Genomic DNA, 18,404 nt, shown 5'->3' on the forward strand with positions numbered 1-18,404 from the left:
CCTGTTTCCAGGTACATTATCTGCACTATGTATAGGTTAGTGCAAGGCCACACTGAAATTTTGACGATTAGCAAACCTAGCGTACAAATAGGGGCAGGCAGATAGCAGATACGTATAACTGTACGTATCAGTTACCACACATTATAGTCATACACGCAAAGCAGGAGCATTCGTGTTCAATTAGGAATCAGCTCCACTGAACAATTCCAAGGTCTTCTATTCAATGGCAAAAAAGTAATAGTGCATAAAAAACACATATTACCTAAGCATATCATATAATGCCTGCCTAGTTACATTTGCAATTTGCTAAAATTGCATTCTCTAAATGTGTCATTAATATTTGTGATTACTGTATGGAAGACATTTAGACATTTCGGGCCAAATGTAATAGAGTGAGAGTTTCAGAAAGTGAGAGATTCGGTAAAAAAAACCTGCCAAACCTTACCAAATCTCTCACTTTTTGAAACTCTCACTCTATTACATTTGGCCCTTCATGTGATACAGTCAGTAACATAGTTATATATAAATCGAAGTCAAAGAACAAAACATGGAATGAAAATACAGTTTAAAATGTTTTCAAATTCTGTAAATTGCATAGAGGAAAGTGGAATTGTTTCCATTATGTGGCTTCTACTGCAGGCAGGCCTATACTGACAACTCTGGGCCTAATTCAGCATGGATTGTAGATGTGCAAAAAAACGCACATCAACGATCTGTTACCCTGATATGCGGGTGGACACCTAGCACAGGGCAAGTCCGCCCCGCATGCCGGATCCAGCCCCCCCCCCCCCCCCCCACCGCAAACATACGAAAGCATCCCACAGTGGCGATGCTTTCGCATGTTTATGGTAGCCCTCGGCCTACGCAGCCTAGCTGCAATGGCAGGCAGCTACACGCCATGATTCGGGTTGTAGCGGCTGCGTGTGATGTCATGTAGCCGCCGCGGCCCACTCCGCAAGCGGTCCAGACACACCTGCATTGTCTTGACCACGCACCCCCCAACGCCGGGTCAACGTCCCTGTAGTGCCACCGCAACGCCCCCTCCCGCCCTGCGAACGCCTCTGCCTGTCAGACAGAGGTGTTCGTACAAGTGAGACGCTTTTGCATCTGTGTGCGCACGCACAGTACAGCTGCTGCGCGTGCGCACACGTAGGGCTTTAGCCGCATTCCATGTTGAATTAGGCCCTCTGTCCCTTGTTGGAGGCTGTGCAGGTGAATAAATAAATTGGGTGTGCTGGGCTACCATGCTTTTGATAAAATGGGTTCCTCAGCTTCAGCCAAGATCACAGCCCTGCATTTGATAGCTTTGGACTGCAGACAGAACATGTTGCCATCTTTTCTAGAAATAAAAACGACTGTTTACTGTACTGATAACAGTGGCATACAGTATTTTAACCAGCCTGGCCTATAAAATAGTGGGTGTGGATCATAGCATAGGCAGTACCTAGGTCGACCATTATTGGTCGACAGTGACTAGGTCGACACTTGAAATAGGTCGACATGGTCACATGTTGACCTAGTGACCATGTCGACCAATAGTGGTCGACCTAATGACTGTCGACCTAAGGACCTGATACCAAAATCGTGGGCTGTTTTCAGTCGCAGTGTATAGCCCAAATGTGGACTGGTGTGGTTTGTGTGCTAGAGCTGCATTTTAGTCAGAGACATTACCTGATGCTGCACAATAATATATCCACATCCATGTAGCACTACACACAATGTTATTTGGCCAATTAATGTTTGTACTTTTACAAATGTAGATTGAATACATGGAAGCTGCCACACCAGTGAGTAATGAGTATTACCTACGGGCACCACAAGGATCCATGTATGGAGCTGAACAGAACTGCAGCAGATATCAGTGTGAGATTATCAGCAGGATGAGGTCACAGACTGCAGTCCCTGGGTTATACCTGACAGGTGAGAGGGAGGTCAAGGTCAAAATAATGAAGGCATGCATTTGTTGCATGACATTATATTAACTTTTAATTAGCAATTTAGAGTAAATTTGTATTGCTGACAGGAGCAGCAGTAATAGGCGTATATGAGACTGGAGACTATTGGGCGTGTGTGAGACAGGAGAGTAATGGATCTGTACAGTATGTGACAGGAAAGTAATGGGTGTGTACTGTATGTGACAAGAGAGTAATGGATGTATACTGTTTGTGGCAAGGGGGCAGGAGAGTAATGGATGTGTACTGTATGTGGCAAGGGGGCAGGAGAGTAATGGGTGTGTACTGTATGTGACAGAAGAGTAATGGGTGTGTACTGTATGTGGCAAGAGAGTAATGGGTGTGTACTGTATGTGACAGGTGAGTAATGGGTGTGTACTGTATGTGACAGGAAAGTAATGGATGTGTACTGAGGGCGGGATGTGCTAAAGGGAAAATGCGGTAAAACCCCCGCATTTTCCTATGTACTAACCAGCGGCCGCTGGGTTTACAAGCAGAGGGTAATGCCAGCTTTTGCTGATGTTACACTATAGAAGCGGATCTCCCCCTTGCCCACCTGTATACCTCTGGGCTCCGTCAGACCCCCAGCTCCAAGCACTGGCGCCGCCGACAAGATGTCCTGTCCCAGCCGCCCTCCTCCTCCGGCCCCATAGAGCAGGCAGGCAGCCAGCCAGTCAATGCCGCAGCAGCGCCATACAGGCCAAAGACCTCCTCTCTTGGCCCCAGGCTGTGCTGATTGGTGGACTGTAGCCTGTGCTCACAGCAGCAGGAGAGGAGCGGCGTCTTTGTCCCTCCTTCCCCCGAAGCGCAGGTAAGCAGTGGGCATCCTTCCTCCTCCAGCAGCAGCAGCCGGCATCGCAAAGGACAGCTCGTATCAGGGAGAGCTGTCCTTTGCCATACTGATCGCATATGCGATCAGTATGTAGGCAAAGTGTGCAGGAATACTCTGCCACACGTAAGTACATCCCGCCCTGTATGTGGCAAAGGGGCAGGAGAGTAATGGGTGTGTACTGTATGTGGCAGGAGAGTAATAGGTGTGTACTGTATGTGACAGGAGAGTAATGGATGTGTACTATATGTGACAGGAGAGTAATGGATGTGTACTGTATGTGACAGGAGAGTAATGGGTGTGTACTGTATGTGACAGGAGAGTAATGTGTGTGTACTGTATGTGGCAGGAGAGTATTGGGCGTGTACTGTATGTGACAGGAGAGTATTGGGTGTGTACTGTATGTGGCAACAGGGCAGGAGAGTAATGGGTGTGTACTGTATGTGGCAGCAGGGCAGGAGAATAATGGGAGTGTACTGATGTGGCAAAACAGTAATTGGTGTGTACTGTATGTGGCAGGAGAGCAATGGGTGTGTACTGTATGTGACAGGAGAGTAATGGATGTGTACTATATGTGGCAAGAGAGTAATGGGTGTGTACTGTATGTGGCAGGAGAGTAATGGGTGTGTACTGTATGTGAGAGGAGAGTAATAGGTGTGTACTGTATGTGACAGGAGAGTAATAGGTGTGTACTGTATGTGACAGGAGAGTAATGGGTGTGTACTGTATGTGACAGGAGAGTAATGGGTGTGTACTGTATGTGGCAACAGGGCAGGAGAGTAATGGGTGTGTACTGTATGTGGCAGCAGGGCAGGAGAATAATGGGAGTGCACTGATGTGGCAAGACAGTAATTGGTGTGTACTGTATGTGGCAGGAGAGTAATGGGTGTGTACTGTATGTAACAGGAGAGTAATGGGTGTGTACTATATGTGGCAAGAGAGTAATGGGTGTGTACTGTATGTGAGAGGAGTAATGGGTGTGCACTGTATGTGGCAGGAGAGTAATGGGTGTGTACTGTATGTGAGAGGAGAGTAATGGGTGTGTACTGTATGTGACAGGAGAGTAATGGGTGTGTACTGTATGTGACAGGAGAGTAATGGGTGTGTACTGTATGTGACAGGAGAGTAATGGGTGTGTACTATATGTGGCAAGAGAGTAATGGATGTGTACTGTATGTGACAGGAGAGTAATGGATGTGTACTGTATGTGGCAAGAGAGTAATGGGTGTGTACTGTATGTGAGAGGAGAGTAATAGGTGTGTACTGTATGTGACAGGAGAGTAATGGGTGTGTACTGTATGTGACAGGAGAGTAATGGGTGTGTACTGTATGTGGCAACAGGGCAGGAGAGTAATGGGTGTGTACTGTATGTGGCAGCAGGGCAGGAGAATAATGGGAGTGCACTGATGTGGCAAGACAGTAATTGGTGTGTACTGTATGTGGCAGGAGAGTAATGGGTGTGTACTGTATGTAACAGGAGAGTAATGGGTGTGTACTATATGTGGCAAGAGAGTAATGGGTGTGTACTGTATGTGAGAGGAGTAATGGGTGTGCACTGTATGTGGCAGGAGAGTAATGGGTGTGTACTGTATGTGAGAGGAGAGTAATGGGTGTGTACTGTATGTGACAGGAGAGTAATGGGTGTGTACTGCATGTGACAGGAGAGTAATGGGTGTGTACTGTATGTGACAGGAGAGTAATGGGTGTGTACTATATGTGGCAAGAGAGTAATGGATGTGTACTGTATGTGACAGGAGAGTAATGGATGTGTACTGTATGTGGCAAGAGAGTAATGGGTGTGTACTGTATGTGAGAGGAGAGTAATAGGTGTGTACTGTATGTGACAGGAGAGTAATGGGTGTGTACTGTATGTGACAGGAGAGTAATGGGTGTGTACTGTATGTGACAGGAGAGTAATGGGTGTGTACTGTATGTGACAGGAGAGTAATGGATGTGTACTGTATGTGACAGGAGAGTAATGGATGTGTACTGTATGTGGCAAGAGAGTACTGGGTGTGTATTGTATGTGACAGAAGAGTAATGGGTGTGTACTGTACGTGACAGGAGAGTAATGGGTGTGTACTGTATGTGACAGGAGAGTAATGGGTGTATACTGTATGTGACAGGAGAGTAATGGGTGTGTACTGTATGTGACAGGAGAGTAATGGGTGTGTACTGTATGTGGCAAGGGGGCAGGAGAGTAATGGGTGTGCAGGAGAGTAATGGGTGTGTACTGTATGTGGCAGGAGAGTAACGTGTGTGTACTGTATGTGGCAAGGGGGCAGGAGAGTAAGGGGTGTGTACTGTATGTGGCAGGAGAGTTATGGGCGTGTACTGTATGTGGCAGGAGAGTATTGGGTGTGTACTGTATGTGGCAGCAGGGCAGGAGAGTAATGGGTGTGTACTGTATGTGGCAGGAGAGTAATGGGTGTGTGCTGTATGTGGCAGCAGGGTAGGAAAGTAATGGGTGTGTACTGTATGTGGCAAGACAGTAATGGGTGTGTACTGTATGTGGCAGGAGAGTAATGGGTGTGTACCGTATGTGACAGGAGAGTAATGGGTATGTACTATATGTGGCAAGAGAGTAATGGATGTGCACTGTATGTGACAGGAGAGTAGTGGATGTGTACTGTGTGTGACAGGAGAGTAATGGGTGTGTACTGTATGTGGCAAGAATGTAAATGGTTGTGTACTGTATGTGGCAAGAGAGTACTGGGTGTGTACTGTATGTGACAGAAGAGTAATGGTTGTGTACTGTACGTGACAGGAGAGTAATGGGTGTGTACTGTATGTGACAGGAGAGTAATGGGTGTGTACTGTATGCAACAGGAGGGCAGGAGAGTAATGGCTGTGTACTGTATGTGACAGGAGAGTAATGGGTCTGTGTGTGTACTGTATGTGACAGGAGGGCAGGGCAGTAATGAGTGTGTACGAGACAGGAGAGTAATAGACGTGTATGAGACTGGAGGGTAGGGGAGTAATGCATGTGTACTGTATGTGACAGGAGAGCAAGAGAGTAATAAGTGTGTATGAGACAAGAAAGGAATGAATGTGTATGAGACAAGGGAATACTGGGTGTGTATGAGACAAAAGAGTAATGGGTGTGTATGAGCCAGAAGGGCAGTGGAGTATGGGTGTCTGTAAAAGACAGAAGGGCAGTGGAGTATGGGTGTCTGTAAAAGACAGAAGGGCAGTGGAGTAGGTGTGTGTATAAAACAGAAGGGCAGTGGAGTTTTGGCTGTGTATGAAACAAGAGAGTAATGAATGTTTATGAGATAAGGGAGTACTGGGTGTGTATGAGACAGGGGAGTAATAGACGTGTATAGGACAAGAGAGTACTGTGCATGTATAAGACAGAAGGGCAGGGGAGTACTCGGTGTGTATGAGACAAGGGAGTAATGGGTGTGAATGAGACAGGAGAGTAATAGACGTGTATAAGACAAGCGAGTAATGGGTGTGAATGAGACAGAAGGGGAGTGGGATATGGGTATGTATGAGCAGCAGTGCAGGTGAGTTTTGGGTGTGAATTGTTCTTTGAATCTTGGACATTTTTGTGTTACCCAGCACCTACTGTTGCATTGCAAATTTGATTCCATAACCTTCTGGGACTTCACATCTCAGCAGTACCTCAATGGGTCCATTGCCACAGTCTCTGGCAGCAGTGCCAAATGTATATCCGACAGGTAAAAACAGTGTTCCAGTTGTCTAATCTGACTGGAGCACATTAAGAGCAAGATTTTTCTATGACAGGGGAACAGGGAAATGCAACCTGTATCTCCACCTAAAGAGCAGAAAGTCTCAGAATGACAGAAGGTATAAGTTGTTTGCAGTGAAGATCCAAGACTATTTACAGTAGGCTGATGATAAAGCAGGTAGACAACAGCGGAGTGGAATTTTATTTTTACACAAATCCAACGCATGTACTAAAATAAGCTAATTGCAACTGGTGTCAGAAAATCACAAGTCAATTGTAGAAATAATCCATGTTTGTTGTTACAGGACAGGATGTGTTCAGTAGTGGTATAGCAGGAGCTGTACATGGAGGATTGCTGTGTGCTTCAGCTGTTCTTAATAAAATCTTATATGTGGACTTACTGATGCTGAAAATGAGGCTCAAACAACGGATGCGCAAGAGATACTGATAGATGAATCAATAGCATCTATTCACCAAGTCTTTTCCTTATAAGGGTTCAAGCACCTCCAAATTATATCCTTTTGGTCTACATTGATGATCCATACATGAACTCAAAACTATATATATTACTTTATGTGCATACAGTATGTATTACTATATGTATGGGAAATGCTTCAAAGGAAATGACACTATGCAAAGAGATGCGCCAAGCAAAGGAGAATAGACTTTATGCTGGAACCCTGTATTTTCCATAAAGTCACACAGAACACCTGGCTGATATATTCTACCATTAGAGGGGGAAGGGAACAGCGAAGTTGGTGTCGGCAATGGACAGTTGACCATACTATCTGACTATACTGTTGACCATACTATGGACCACATTTAGCTCTATAATTGGAACTGTATGTTCCTAAGAAATAGTTTGGCAATATTTGGATATACTGTATCATTTATATGAAATATAAAATGTAAAACATTTAATTACCAAATAAACCAGAATTACAATGGTCTGAAATTGTCAATAATTGTTATAGATATTACTGTTTAATGTAGAAATATGGCGATTATATATTGCTCTTGTTACTGCTAAAATGTTTACATGCTAACATCTGCTTAGCAGTAAATATTAAAATCATAATTTATGATTGCTTTTTAATAAATGTAAATGATTTAGAACATTTTTGATGTAGTCGACTTATCTCTAAATATATAAAAGCATTTTAGATAAGAGATAGGACAGTGCTGAATTTTCTATATGGTTCTATGGGAAATGAATGATATCCTGCAGCAGTGCCAAGTAAGTGTCCAGGTTACCACTTTCATAAACTAAGCTTCAATAGTCAGATTGTATACACACACATATACAGACACACATCCAAACACTCAATCACTACATCTCATGCACTTACAATATGCAATGTGTTACCTTAAAATACAAAAAGCCATTCCTTCTCTGTTGGACTCCTCTTATTATTCTACACAACCTCTTTCTCATATCATCACCCAACAACTTTTCATATTACTCTGTGTAACATCTCCCACCACATCCTGCTATTATTTCATATAATCCCTTCCTCTAAATCCTCATATTACTCCGCCCTACTGTAGGGATTGATTCTTTAGACTAAAGGGGACATGTACTAAGCAGTGATAAAAGTGGAGAAGTGAGCCAGTGGAGAAGCTGCCCATGGCAACCAATCAGCTGCTCTGTATACTTTTATAGTATGCAAATGATAAATGTTACATCAATGCTGATTGGTTGCCATGGACAACTTCTCCACTTTTATCACTGCTTAGTACATGTCCCCCTTAGTGACTAGAGTAATACTGTAGATCAAGAGGGGGCTATAGATGTAGCTTATCTAAAGTTTAGTAAGGCTTTTGACACGGCCCCACATCTCAGATTGTTATGGTGCATACACACTGGGCGTTTTTGCCCAGCGTGTATGCACAGCGATGATCGCTGACATCGCTGAACTGAAAATCGCTCAGTGCATACACACTGAGCGCTTTTCCCCCCTGCCCAGCGATGTCAGCGGGGGTGAGCATCTTTCCATAGCAGGACGCTTTGGAAAGCCGTACACCCCGCCGTTCATCTGCTGGTGATACCAGCAGAGTGTGGCCAGAATGTGACAAAGTGTCTCCAAATAGTATCAAGGGTACTATAATGGAAAATACATTGGAGGAAAAGGATTTAGGAGTCACTATTTTAGAGGACTTGAAGGCACGTAAGCAATGTAACAAGCAATGAGTCAGATGCTTGGTTGCATAGGGAGAGGAATCAGTAGCACAAAAAAAGAATAATGCCACTCTACAGGTTATTGGTACAGCCTCATCTACAGAAGAATACAGTGTTCAGTTCTGGAGGCTAAATCCCCAGAAGGCTATAAATACATAAGAGACTGTCTAAAGAGCTAAAATGGTGGTCTACACCACAAAACTTACCAGGAAAGATTAAAAGATCTTAATATGTATAGTTTGGAGCAGAGCGGGGAAAGGGGGGATCATGACAGAAACTTTCAAATATACCTAGGATTTTAACAAGGTACAGGAGGGAAACATTCTTCTATGGTAGAGAAGTACTTGAACATGAATATATACGCTGAAACTGGAGGGAGGTTGGTTCAGAGGAAATTTGAGGAAAAATTACTTCTCAAAAGGGTAATGAATAAATGGAATAGCCTCCCATCAGAGGTGGTTGAGGTTAAGACAGTAGAGAAATGTAAACAGCTTGGGATAAACATAAGAACTTACAGAGAACTAAGGATCAAATAGGGTTGAAGATGCCAAAAGGATAAATGAGAACAGGCAGACTAGATTTTTTAAGAGGTTCTTATCTGCTGTCAAATTCTATGTTTTTATAATAACTCCTTTCATTACCCCACATAACCTTTCCTCTAAGGTGTCGTACTCATATATTCTCTACCTACAGTATATCCTAATTTTCCACAACCTATCTCCCTATAACTCCTCCTACTACGCCGCATAACCTCTACTGTAAAGATTCCTGTTCATTCATGTAACCTCTCCAAATAACTTTTACTACTCTCTCATATAATCTCTCTCTAGCATCTACTATTACTCCACATAACCTATCCTTTAAATATTCCTATTCAATCATATGTGCTCTCCATATAACTCATCCAACTACTCGATATAAACTCTCCCTATAATGCCTCATATTAGTTTATAAAGCCTCTCCTTCTAAATATTTATATTAATCCATCTAAGATTTCCCTCAAAATTGTCTCTCTCCCTATAACTGCTCCCTTTATTCCATATAACCTATTCTTATATCTCCTTCTAATAACTCCATATAACCTCTCCATGCAACGTCTCCTATTGCTTCATATAACCTCTCCCTAAAACTTTTCCTGTTACTCAATATAACATTTGTTACATTTCCCTACAACTTCTCCTATTACTCAATGTATCCTCGCCCTACAACTTTTCCTATTGCTCCATATAACCTCTACCTACAACATCTCAGATTACTACATGTATCCTCTCCCTACAACTTCTATTACTCCATATAACCTATCCCTATAACTTTTCCTATTGCTCCATATAACCTCTCCCTATATCTTCTCCGATGACTCCATATAACCTCTCCTAATATTTAATTCTATAACTCCATATCATTGCTTTGACTCTTCCTGTCACCCATGTAACCTCTCTCCATGGAGGGAATTAAATTCTGGGCAAAGGGTGTAAATTGCCGTTTCCACAGCGTTTAATCGCAGGCCACAACACCCCATCTCACCCCCTTTGCCCAACCAGCCAAATGCCAAATTCTCACAAAGTGTTTGCTACCCCTTTGTGGGAGATTGGGTTACTTCGGCTTAGCAAATGGATTTGCCGGCAATTGAATTCCCCACTATATCTCTTCCTATTACTTAATATAACCTTTCCATATAACTTCTATTTCTCCATATCACTAATATGAATATTCCTATTACGCCATGTAATCTCTTCTTATAACTCCTCCTGTATCACTGCAACTCCTATTACTTTATATAACCTATCCCTACAATTCCTACTAAACTCCATATAACAACTCCCTGTAACTCTTCCTGTACCCCATAGACAGTAGCCTGTCTCTATAACTACTTTTATTACTGTATTTTCAGTAACTTGTTCCTGTGACTCCTCCTATTACTCCATATAACATCTCCCTATAACGCCTACTGTTACTCCATATAACTTCTCTTCACAATTTGTCCTATTATTCCATTTAAGAATTTCCTCCATATAACCTCTGCCTTTCTTCTTCTCTTCCTTCTTACTACTTTTCAATACATCTCCTTATCAGTCCCCCTATTATTACTACAAAGAATATCCATCTGTAAATCTTCCTATGACTGCAAATAACCATGGCTAATAACCCCTGCCATTGCTTCATGCAGTTTATCCCTTCTCCTCCTACTGCTCCATGTAACTGCTCCATATGCCACTCCTATTGCTCTGAATGACAACGTCTTTAAGTGAACACAAGTAGCCGAACTTCTGTCCAGTGACTTTATCATCAACTCTGATCTCCCATAAAAGGAGGAGCTGGGCCCGTCTGTACCACACTGCTGTAAGATGGTGGGCTGGCTGTACTTGGAGGGTAAAGGAAAGGCTTGGCAGTAACCTGTGAGAAGTGACAAAAATAGTATTAGTACATAGAGATCATTGACTTTGTATGAAAAATAAAATTTTAAACCTACCGGTAAATCTTTTTCTCCTAGTCCGTAGAGGATGCTGGGGACTCCGTAAGGACCATGGGGTATAGACGGGCTCCGCAGGAGATATGGGCACTATAAAGAACTTTAGAATGGGTGTGCACTGGCTCCTCCCTCTATGCCCCTCCTCCAGACCTCAGTTAGAGAAACTATGCCCAGAGGAGATGGACAATACGAGGAAAGGATTTTGTTAATCTAAGGGCAAGATTCATACCAGCCCACACCATCCACACCGTATAACCTGGAATATATGCAACCAGTTAACAGTATGAACAAAAAACAGTATCAGCTAAAGACTGATCTCAACTGTAACATAACCCTTATGGAAGCAACAACTATATACAAGCCTTGCAGATTTTGTCCGCACTGGGACGGGCGCCCAGCATCCTCTACGGACTAAGAGAAAAAGATTTACCGGTAGGTTTAAAATCTTATTTTCTCTTACGTCCTAGAGGATGCTGGGGACTCCATAAGGACCATGGGGTTTATACCAAAGCTCCAGACCAGGCGGGAGAGTGTGGACGACTCTGCAGCACCGACTGAGCAAACGCAAGGTCCTCATCAGCCAGGGTATCAAACTTATAGAACTTTGCAAAAGTGTTTGAACCTGACCAGGTAGCTGCTCGGCAAAGCTGTAAAGCCGAGACGCCTCGGGCAGCCGCCCAAGAAGAGGCCACCTTCCTAGTGGAATGGGCCTTTACTGAATTTGTTAACGGCAAACCCGCCGTAGAATGAGCCTGCTGAATCGTGTTACAGCTCCAGCGAGCAATAGTCTGCTTCGAAGCAGGAGCGCCAACTTTGTTGGCTGCATACAGGACAAACAGTGCTTCTGTTTTCCTAACCCGAGCCGTCCTTGCTACATAGATTTTTAAGGCCCTAACTACATCCAGGGACTTGAAATCCTCCAAGTCACCCGTAGCCACAGGTACCACAATAGGTTGGTTCATATGAAATGAAGAAACCACCTTAGGCAAAAATTGAGGACGAGTCCTCAACTCTGCTCTATCCACATGGAAAGTCAAATAGGGGCTCTTGTGAGACAAGGCCGCCAATTCGGACACCCGCCTTGTGGATGCCAAGGCCAACAACATGACCACCTTCCAAGTGAGAAATTTCAATTCAACCGTTTGAAGAGGTTCAAACCAGTGAGACTTCAGGAACCGCAGCACCACGTTAAGGTCCCAAGGTGCCACTGGGGGCACAAAAGGAGGCTGGATGTGCAACACTCCCTTTACAAAAGTCTGGACTTCTGGGAGAGAAGCCAATTCCTTCTGAAAGAAAATAGACAGGGCCGAAATCTGTACCTTAATGGAGCCTAATTTTAGGCCCATATTCACTCCTGTCTGTAGAAAGTGGAGAAAACGGCCCAGATGGAAATCTTCCATAGGAGCATTCTTGGCTTCACACCAAGAAACATATTTCCTCCAGATACGGTGATAATGTTTTGCCGTCACCTCCTTCCTAGCCTTTATCAGAGTATGGATGACTTCCTCCGGAATACCTTTCCCAGCTAGGATTCGGTGTTCAACCGCCATGCCGTCAAACGTAACCGCGGTAAGTCTTGGAACACGCAGGGCCCCTGTTGTAACAGGTCCTCCCTGTGAGGAAGAGGCCATGGATCTTCTGTGAGCATCTCCTGAAGATCTGAATACCAGGCCCTTCGAGGCCAATCTGGTACAATGAGGATTGTTTTCACTCTTTTTTGTCTTATGATTCTCAATATTTTTGAGATGAGAGGAAGAGGGGGGAACACATAGACCGACTGGAACACCCAAGGTGTCACCAGGGCAACTACCGCTACTGCCTGAGGTTCCCTTGACCTGGCACAATACCTCCGAAGCTTCTTGTTGAGGCGTGACGCCATCATGTCTATGTGAGGAATTCCCCAAAGACTTGTTATCTCTGTGAAAACGTCTTGATGAAGTCCCCACTCTCCTGGATGGAGATCGTGTCTGCTGAGGAAGTCTGCTTCCCAGTTGTCCACTCCCGGAATGAAGACCGCTGACAGAGCGCTTACGTGATTTTCCGCCCAGCGAAGAATCCTGGTGGCTTCCGCCATTGCCACTCTGCTCCTTGTCCCACCTTGGCGGTTTACATGAGCCACGGCTGTGACGTTGTCTGATTGAATCAGAACCGGTAGGTCGCGAAGAAGATTCTCCGCTTGTCGTAGGCCGTTGTATATGGCCCTCAATTCCAGTACGTTGATGTGTAGACAAGCCTCCTGGCTTGACCATAGCCCCTGAAAATTTCTTACTTGTGTGACTGCTCCCCATCCTCGGAGGCTCGCGTCCGTGGTCACCAGAACCCAGTCTTGAATGTCGAACCTGCGACCTTCTAGAAGGTGAGCACTTTGCAGCCTCCACAGGAGAGACATCCTGGCCTGTGGGGACAGGCTTATCTTCTGATGTATCGAGTCGTTGGAATCAATTGTGACTTTGGCAGATTGAGAATCCAACTGTGTTGTTGTAGCACTCTCAGGGAGAGCGACACGCTCTTCTGCAATTGATCTCTCGATCTTGCTTTTCTCAGGAGATCGTCCAAGTATGGGATAATTGTGACTCCCTGCCTGCGCAGGAGCACCATCATCTCCGCCATCACCTTGGTGAAAATCCTCTGGGCCGTGGAAAGCCCAAACGGCAACGTCTGAAACTGGTAATGACAGTCCCGTACAGCGAATCTCAGGTACGCCTGATGAGGAGGATATATGGGGACATGAAGGTATGCATCCTTTATGTCGAGTGACACCATAAAATCCCCCCCTTCCAGACTGGAGATCACAGCCCGGAGCGATTATATCTTGAATTTGAACTTTTTCAGGTACAGGTTTAGGGATTTTAGATTTAAAATAGGTCTGACCGAACCATCCGGCTTCGGGACCACGAACAGGGTCGAATAGTACCCTTTCCCCTGTTGGACTAGGGGAACCTTGACAATCACTTGCTGTTGACACAGCTTTTGAATTGCAGCTAACACTACTTCCCGCTCTGGGGAAGAAGCTGGCAAGGCCGACTTGAAAAATCGGCGAGGGGGCACCTCTTCGAATTCCAGTTTGTAGCCTTGGGATACAATATCCATCGCCCAAGGATCCACGTCTGACAGAACCCAGACCTGGCTGAAGAGTCGAAGATGTGCCCCCACCGGTGCGGACTCCCTCAGTGGAGCCCCAGCGTCATGTGGTGGATTTAGTAGAAGCCGGGGAGGACTTCTGCTCCTGGGAACTAGCTGGAGCAGGTGCTCTCTTTCCTCTACCCTTACCTCTGGCGAGGGAAGATGAGCCCCGACCTCTTCTGGACTTATGCGACCGAAAGGACTGCATCTGATATTGTGGAGTTTTCTTTTGCTGTGGGGGAACAAAAGGCAAAAAGGTAGATTTACCCACGGTAGCTGTGGCAACCAGGTCCGCGAGACCTTCCCCAAATAAAACTTCACCTTTGTATGGCAAAACCTCCATATGCTTCTTTGAGTCGGCATCACCCGTCCATTGGCGGGTCCACAGGGCTCGCCTAGCAGAAATCGCCATGGCGTTGGCTCTCGAACTCAGTCTCTTTGAGCGTCCCTCATATATAAGACTGCGTCTTTAATGTGGCCTATCTAGGGTATCAAGGTCAGCTGACAAGGTATCTGTCCAAGCTGCATCTGCACTACACACCCATGCCGATGCTATTGCCGGTCTGAGCAAAGCACCTGTATGCGCATAAATAGACTTTAAAGTAGTTTCCTGTCTGCGATCAGCAGGATCCTTGAGGGCTGCCGTGTCCGGAGACGATAGCGCCACCTTCTTGGACAGGCGTGTTAAAGCCTTGTCCACCCTGGGCGAGGATTCCCACCGTACCCTGTCCTGTGCAGGGAAAGGATACGCCATAAGAATCCTTTTGGGAATCTGCAGTTTTTTATCAGGAGTTTCCCAAGCTTTTTCAAATAACTCGTTAAGCTCATGGGATGGGGGAAAGGTTACCTCAGGTTTCTTTTCCTTATACATGCACACCCTCGTGTCAGGGACAGAGGGGTCATCTGTGATATGCAAAACATCTTTTATTGCAATAATCATATAATGAATACTTTTGGCCACCCTTGGGTGTAGCCTTGCATCATCGTAGTCGACACTGGAGTCAGAATCCGTGTCGGTATCAGTGTCTGCTATTTGGGATAGGGGACGTTTTTGAGACCCAGAAGGGCCCGGTGACCCAGTCGAAGCGGTGGATTGACTCCCAGCTTTTTCTCTGGACTCTGCTTTGTCCAATCTCTTATGTAATAAGGTCACATTTGCATTTAAAACATTCCACATGTCCATCCAATCATGAGTCGGCGTTGCCGACGGAGACACCACAATCATCTGCTCCACCTCCTCCTTAGCTGAGCCTTCCGCATCAGACATGCCGACACACTCGTACCGACACCCCCACATACACAGGGATATAGTTATACGGAGAAAGTTCCCCAATAAGGCCCTTTGGAGAGACAGAGAGAGAGTATGCCAGCACACACCCAGCGCCAACTGACACTGGAAAATAATCTCCCAGATAATAGCGCTTTTATCTTAATCACTGTGTTAATACACTCACTGCGCCTTAAAAGTGCCCCCCTCCCCTCTCTTTTCAGCCCTGTGTCACCATGTTCAGCAGGGAAGAGACCGGGGAGCCAGCTTCTCTGCAGATCTCTGTGGAGAAAATGGCGCTGGTTAGTGCTGAGGGACCAAGCTCTGCCCCCTCCAGCGGCGGACTTCGGTCCCGCTCAAAATATCACAAAACTGGCGGGGGATTTATAGAATTACTGCCTCCACAGTGTCTAACCTTATAATGCCAGAATCAGAGGTTTTTATTGCTGCCCAGGGCACCCCCCCCCTGCGCCCTGCACCCATCAGTGCCCGCTAGTGTGTGTAGTGTGTGGGAGCAATGGCGCGCAGCATTACCGCTGCGCGCTTACCTCAGTAAAGATCTGAAGTCTTCTGCCGCCTTGAAGTCTTCTTTTCTTCTTATACTCACCCGGCTTCTATCTTCCGGCTCTGCGAGGAGGACGGCGGCGCGGCTCTGGGACGAACAGCGAGGGGAGACCTGCGTTCCGACTCCCTCTGGAGCTAATGGTGTCCAGTAGCCTAAGAAGCAGAGCCTATCACTTAAGTAGGTCTGCTTCTCTCTCCTCAGTCCCACGATGCAGGGAGCCTGTTGCCAGCAGTGCTCCCTGAAAATAAAAAGCCTAACAAAATTCTTTATCAGAGAAACTCAGGAGAGCTCCCCTGTAATGCACCCAATCTCCTCTGGGCACATGATCTAACTGAGGTCTGGAGGAGGGGCATAGAGGGAGCAGCCAGTGCACACCCATTCTAAAGTTATTTATAGTGCCCATATCTCCTGCGGAGCCTGTCTATAACCCATGGTCCTTACAAAGTCCCCAGCATCCTCTAGGACCTAAGAGAAATATATCTGAAAGATGCAACAATTACAGTGGGCGGGATGTACTAAGGGAAAAATGCGGTAAAACCCCCGTTTTGTACTAAGACCCAGCCGCCCACATATCGGTGCGGAGGGTATCGCCATCTTGTTATGGCGATACCCTATAGAAGCCTATGGGCTTCTTTCCGCAACCCGCCGCCAAACGCTGACCCCTCTCTCACCAGTATCCTGGCAGCCTGCTCCAGGATCCTCAGCCGCCTCCGAGCTTCTGCAGCAGCTGGTGGGGGTCCTCCTATTCCTCCTCCCCGTCCTCCAGAAGCCGGTGCACTCCGTGCTTCCTGCAGCTGCCCCGCACCCTGCCCCGGCCGCACAGCAGCTTGTTCCTGTATGAAGTTCCGGGTGCTGATGGTGGTAGCGACCGGACGCAGGAGCATATGACTGGAGACGGGTGGGTGCCGGCAGGGGGTCTCAGGCCGTACTCCATGTTGCAGGAGGTCAGGGTGCGGTGGGCGCTGAGCTGCAGGGCTTCCCGTCAGGATTACCACTGACCGCAGGGCACCCCTGGCATTGCATTGTGATACTAATCGCATATGTTAGTACATATGCGATTAGCATCATTGCGATGACCCGCGATCAGTGATAGTACATCCCGCCCAGTATACCTATAATAACACTGACAGTGTTGTCTGCAGGGTTTACAGAAAATATATAACTGTGCTTATGCATGTCCAGTATTAGCAAGACTAACTATCTGAAATATGCCCAAAGGTAAACTTAAAAAGTATAACCTTCTTAGCTGGAAATTCATTTGTTTCTGGGCACCTGCAGCTCCTGTTTAAACTGTTTGTGCCGAAGGGTGCAAGCTCCACAGGAGGCCAATATTTTTGCTCGCACCGTTCTGAGATGTCTAGCAGAAATCTAAGGTAAGTAGCGCGATAAATATTGGGCTCCCACAGCAGTCATGCCTATCTGCAGAACAACTGTATATTAACCGTTTAGCACCCATTACTTACACGCGCTCAAAAGCATATGAATTCCCCCCCTTAACGTGGTCTTGCCTCTACAATTGTAAAATTATTATCCACAAGCTTATTGCAACAACCACTGTGTGGCATACCTCACATCAGTCCAATTTTACTGTAAATTTGTCACAAAGATGACACAGTGGGTCAGAAAGTGTGCATGTTTGTGCAGATTGGGTTTAGCTGGTATGACTAGGGAGGCACTGACCTTGCCCTGAATTTGCCTGGATAAATGTTGGGTGGTATGGTATGGCATGTCTTTTTTGTGTGTAATTTACTGTAATACTTGCCTACCCTCCCGGAATGGCCGGGAGGCTCCCGAAAATCGGGTGACCCTCCCGGCCCCCCGGAAAGGTGGGCAAGCCTCCCGCTTTCCCCCTAGGCCGCCCGCAGCATAGAACAAGTGGGCGGCCCGAGGGGGTCCGATGACGCGATTCGCGCTGAATCGCGCCATCGTAGCTCCGCCCCCCGCTATGCAGCGCCTCGTTTCTCGGCACAGCACAGCGGGGGGTGGAGTCACGATGACGCGGCACTGATGAAACGCCCCCGGACCGCCCATCCTGCTGTCGGCCACGCCTCCGTACCGCCCGTCCTGCTGCCGGCCACGCCCCCATACACCTACAACGCTGCCTCCTCCCGGAGGAGGAGGCAGCAAAGTAGGTAAGTAAATGCCATGTCTCCAAGTGGCATTTGTATTCAGCAACATGAATTGTTATGTGAACAACAATATCAGTGGAACATAGCCTTCCAAGTTACTCACTGATATTCCTATTTGATGGTCATTGCAAATATCCAAAACTAGTGTGTGGGACACTATTAAGTGTAAGTGATAAAAATACTGTAGGCTAGAGCT

General features: G+C 46.2%; 2 protein-coding genes across 2 annotated transcripts in view; one reads left to right on the forward strand and one right to left on the reverse strand.

Annotated features, from left to right (window-relative positions):
* LOC135055626 (all-trans-retinol 13,14-reductase-like) overlaps positions 1–7,447 on the forward strand; it is a 60,004-nt gene extending 52,557 nt beyond the window's left edge. The window contains exons 10-11 of the mRNA XM_063959898.1: positions 1,761–1,920; positions 6,781–7,447. Of these exons, the coding sequence (XP_063815968.1) occupies positions 1,761–1,920; positions 6,781–6,923 (303 nt within the window). The 3' untranslated portion in view covers positions 6,924–7,447. The remainder of the gene's footprint in view (positions 1–1,760; positions 1,921–6,780) is intronic.
* A 738-nt stretch (positions 7,448–8,185) lies between these two features.
* TMEM92 (transmembrane protein 92) overlaps positions 8,186–18,404 on the reverse strand; it is an 88,584-nt gene continuing 78,365 nt past the window's right edge. Inside the window, exon 5 of the mRNA XM_063959899.1 lies at positions 8,186–11,048. Within this exon, the coding sequence (XP_063815969.1) occupies positions 10,941–11,048 (108 nt within the window). The 3' untranslated portion in view covers positions 8,186–10,940. The remainder of the gene's footprint in view (positions 11,049–18,404) is intronic.

This window comes from Pseudophryne corroboree, chromosome 3, assembly GCF_028390025.1.
Source record: "Pseudophryne corroboree isolate aPseCor3 chromosome 3, aPseCor3.hap2, whole genome shotgun sequence".
Taxonomy (NCBI): Eukaryota; Metazoa; Chordata; class Amphibia; order Anura; family Myobatrachidae; genus Pseudophryne; species Pseudophryne corroboree.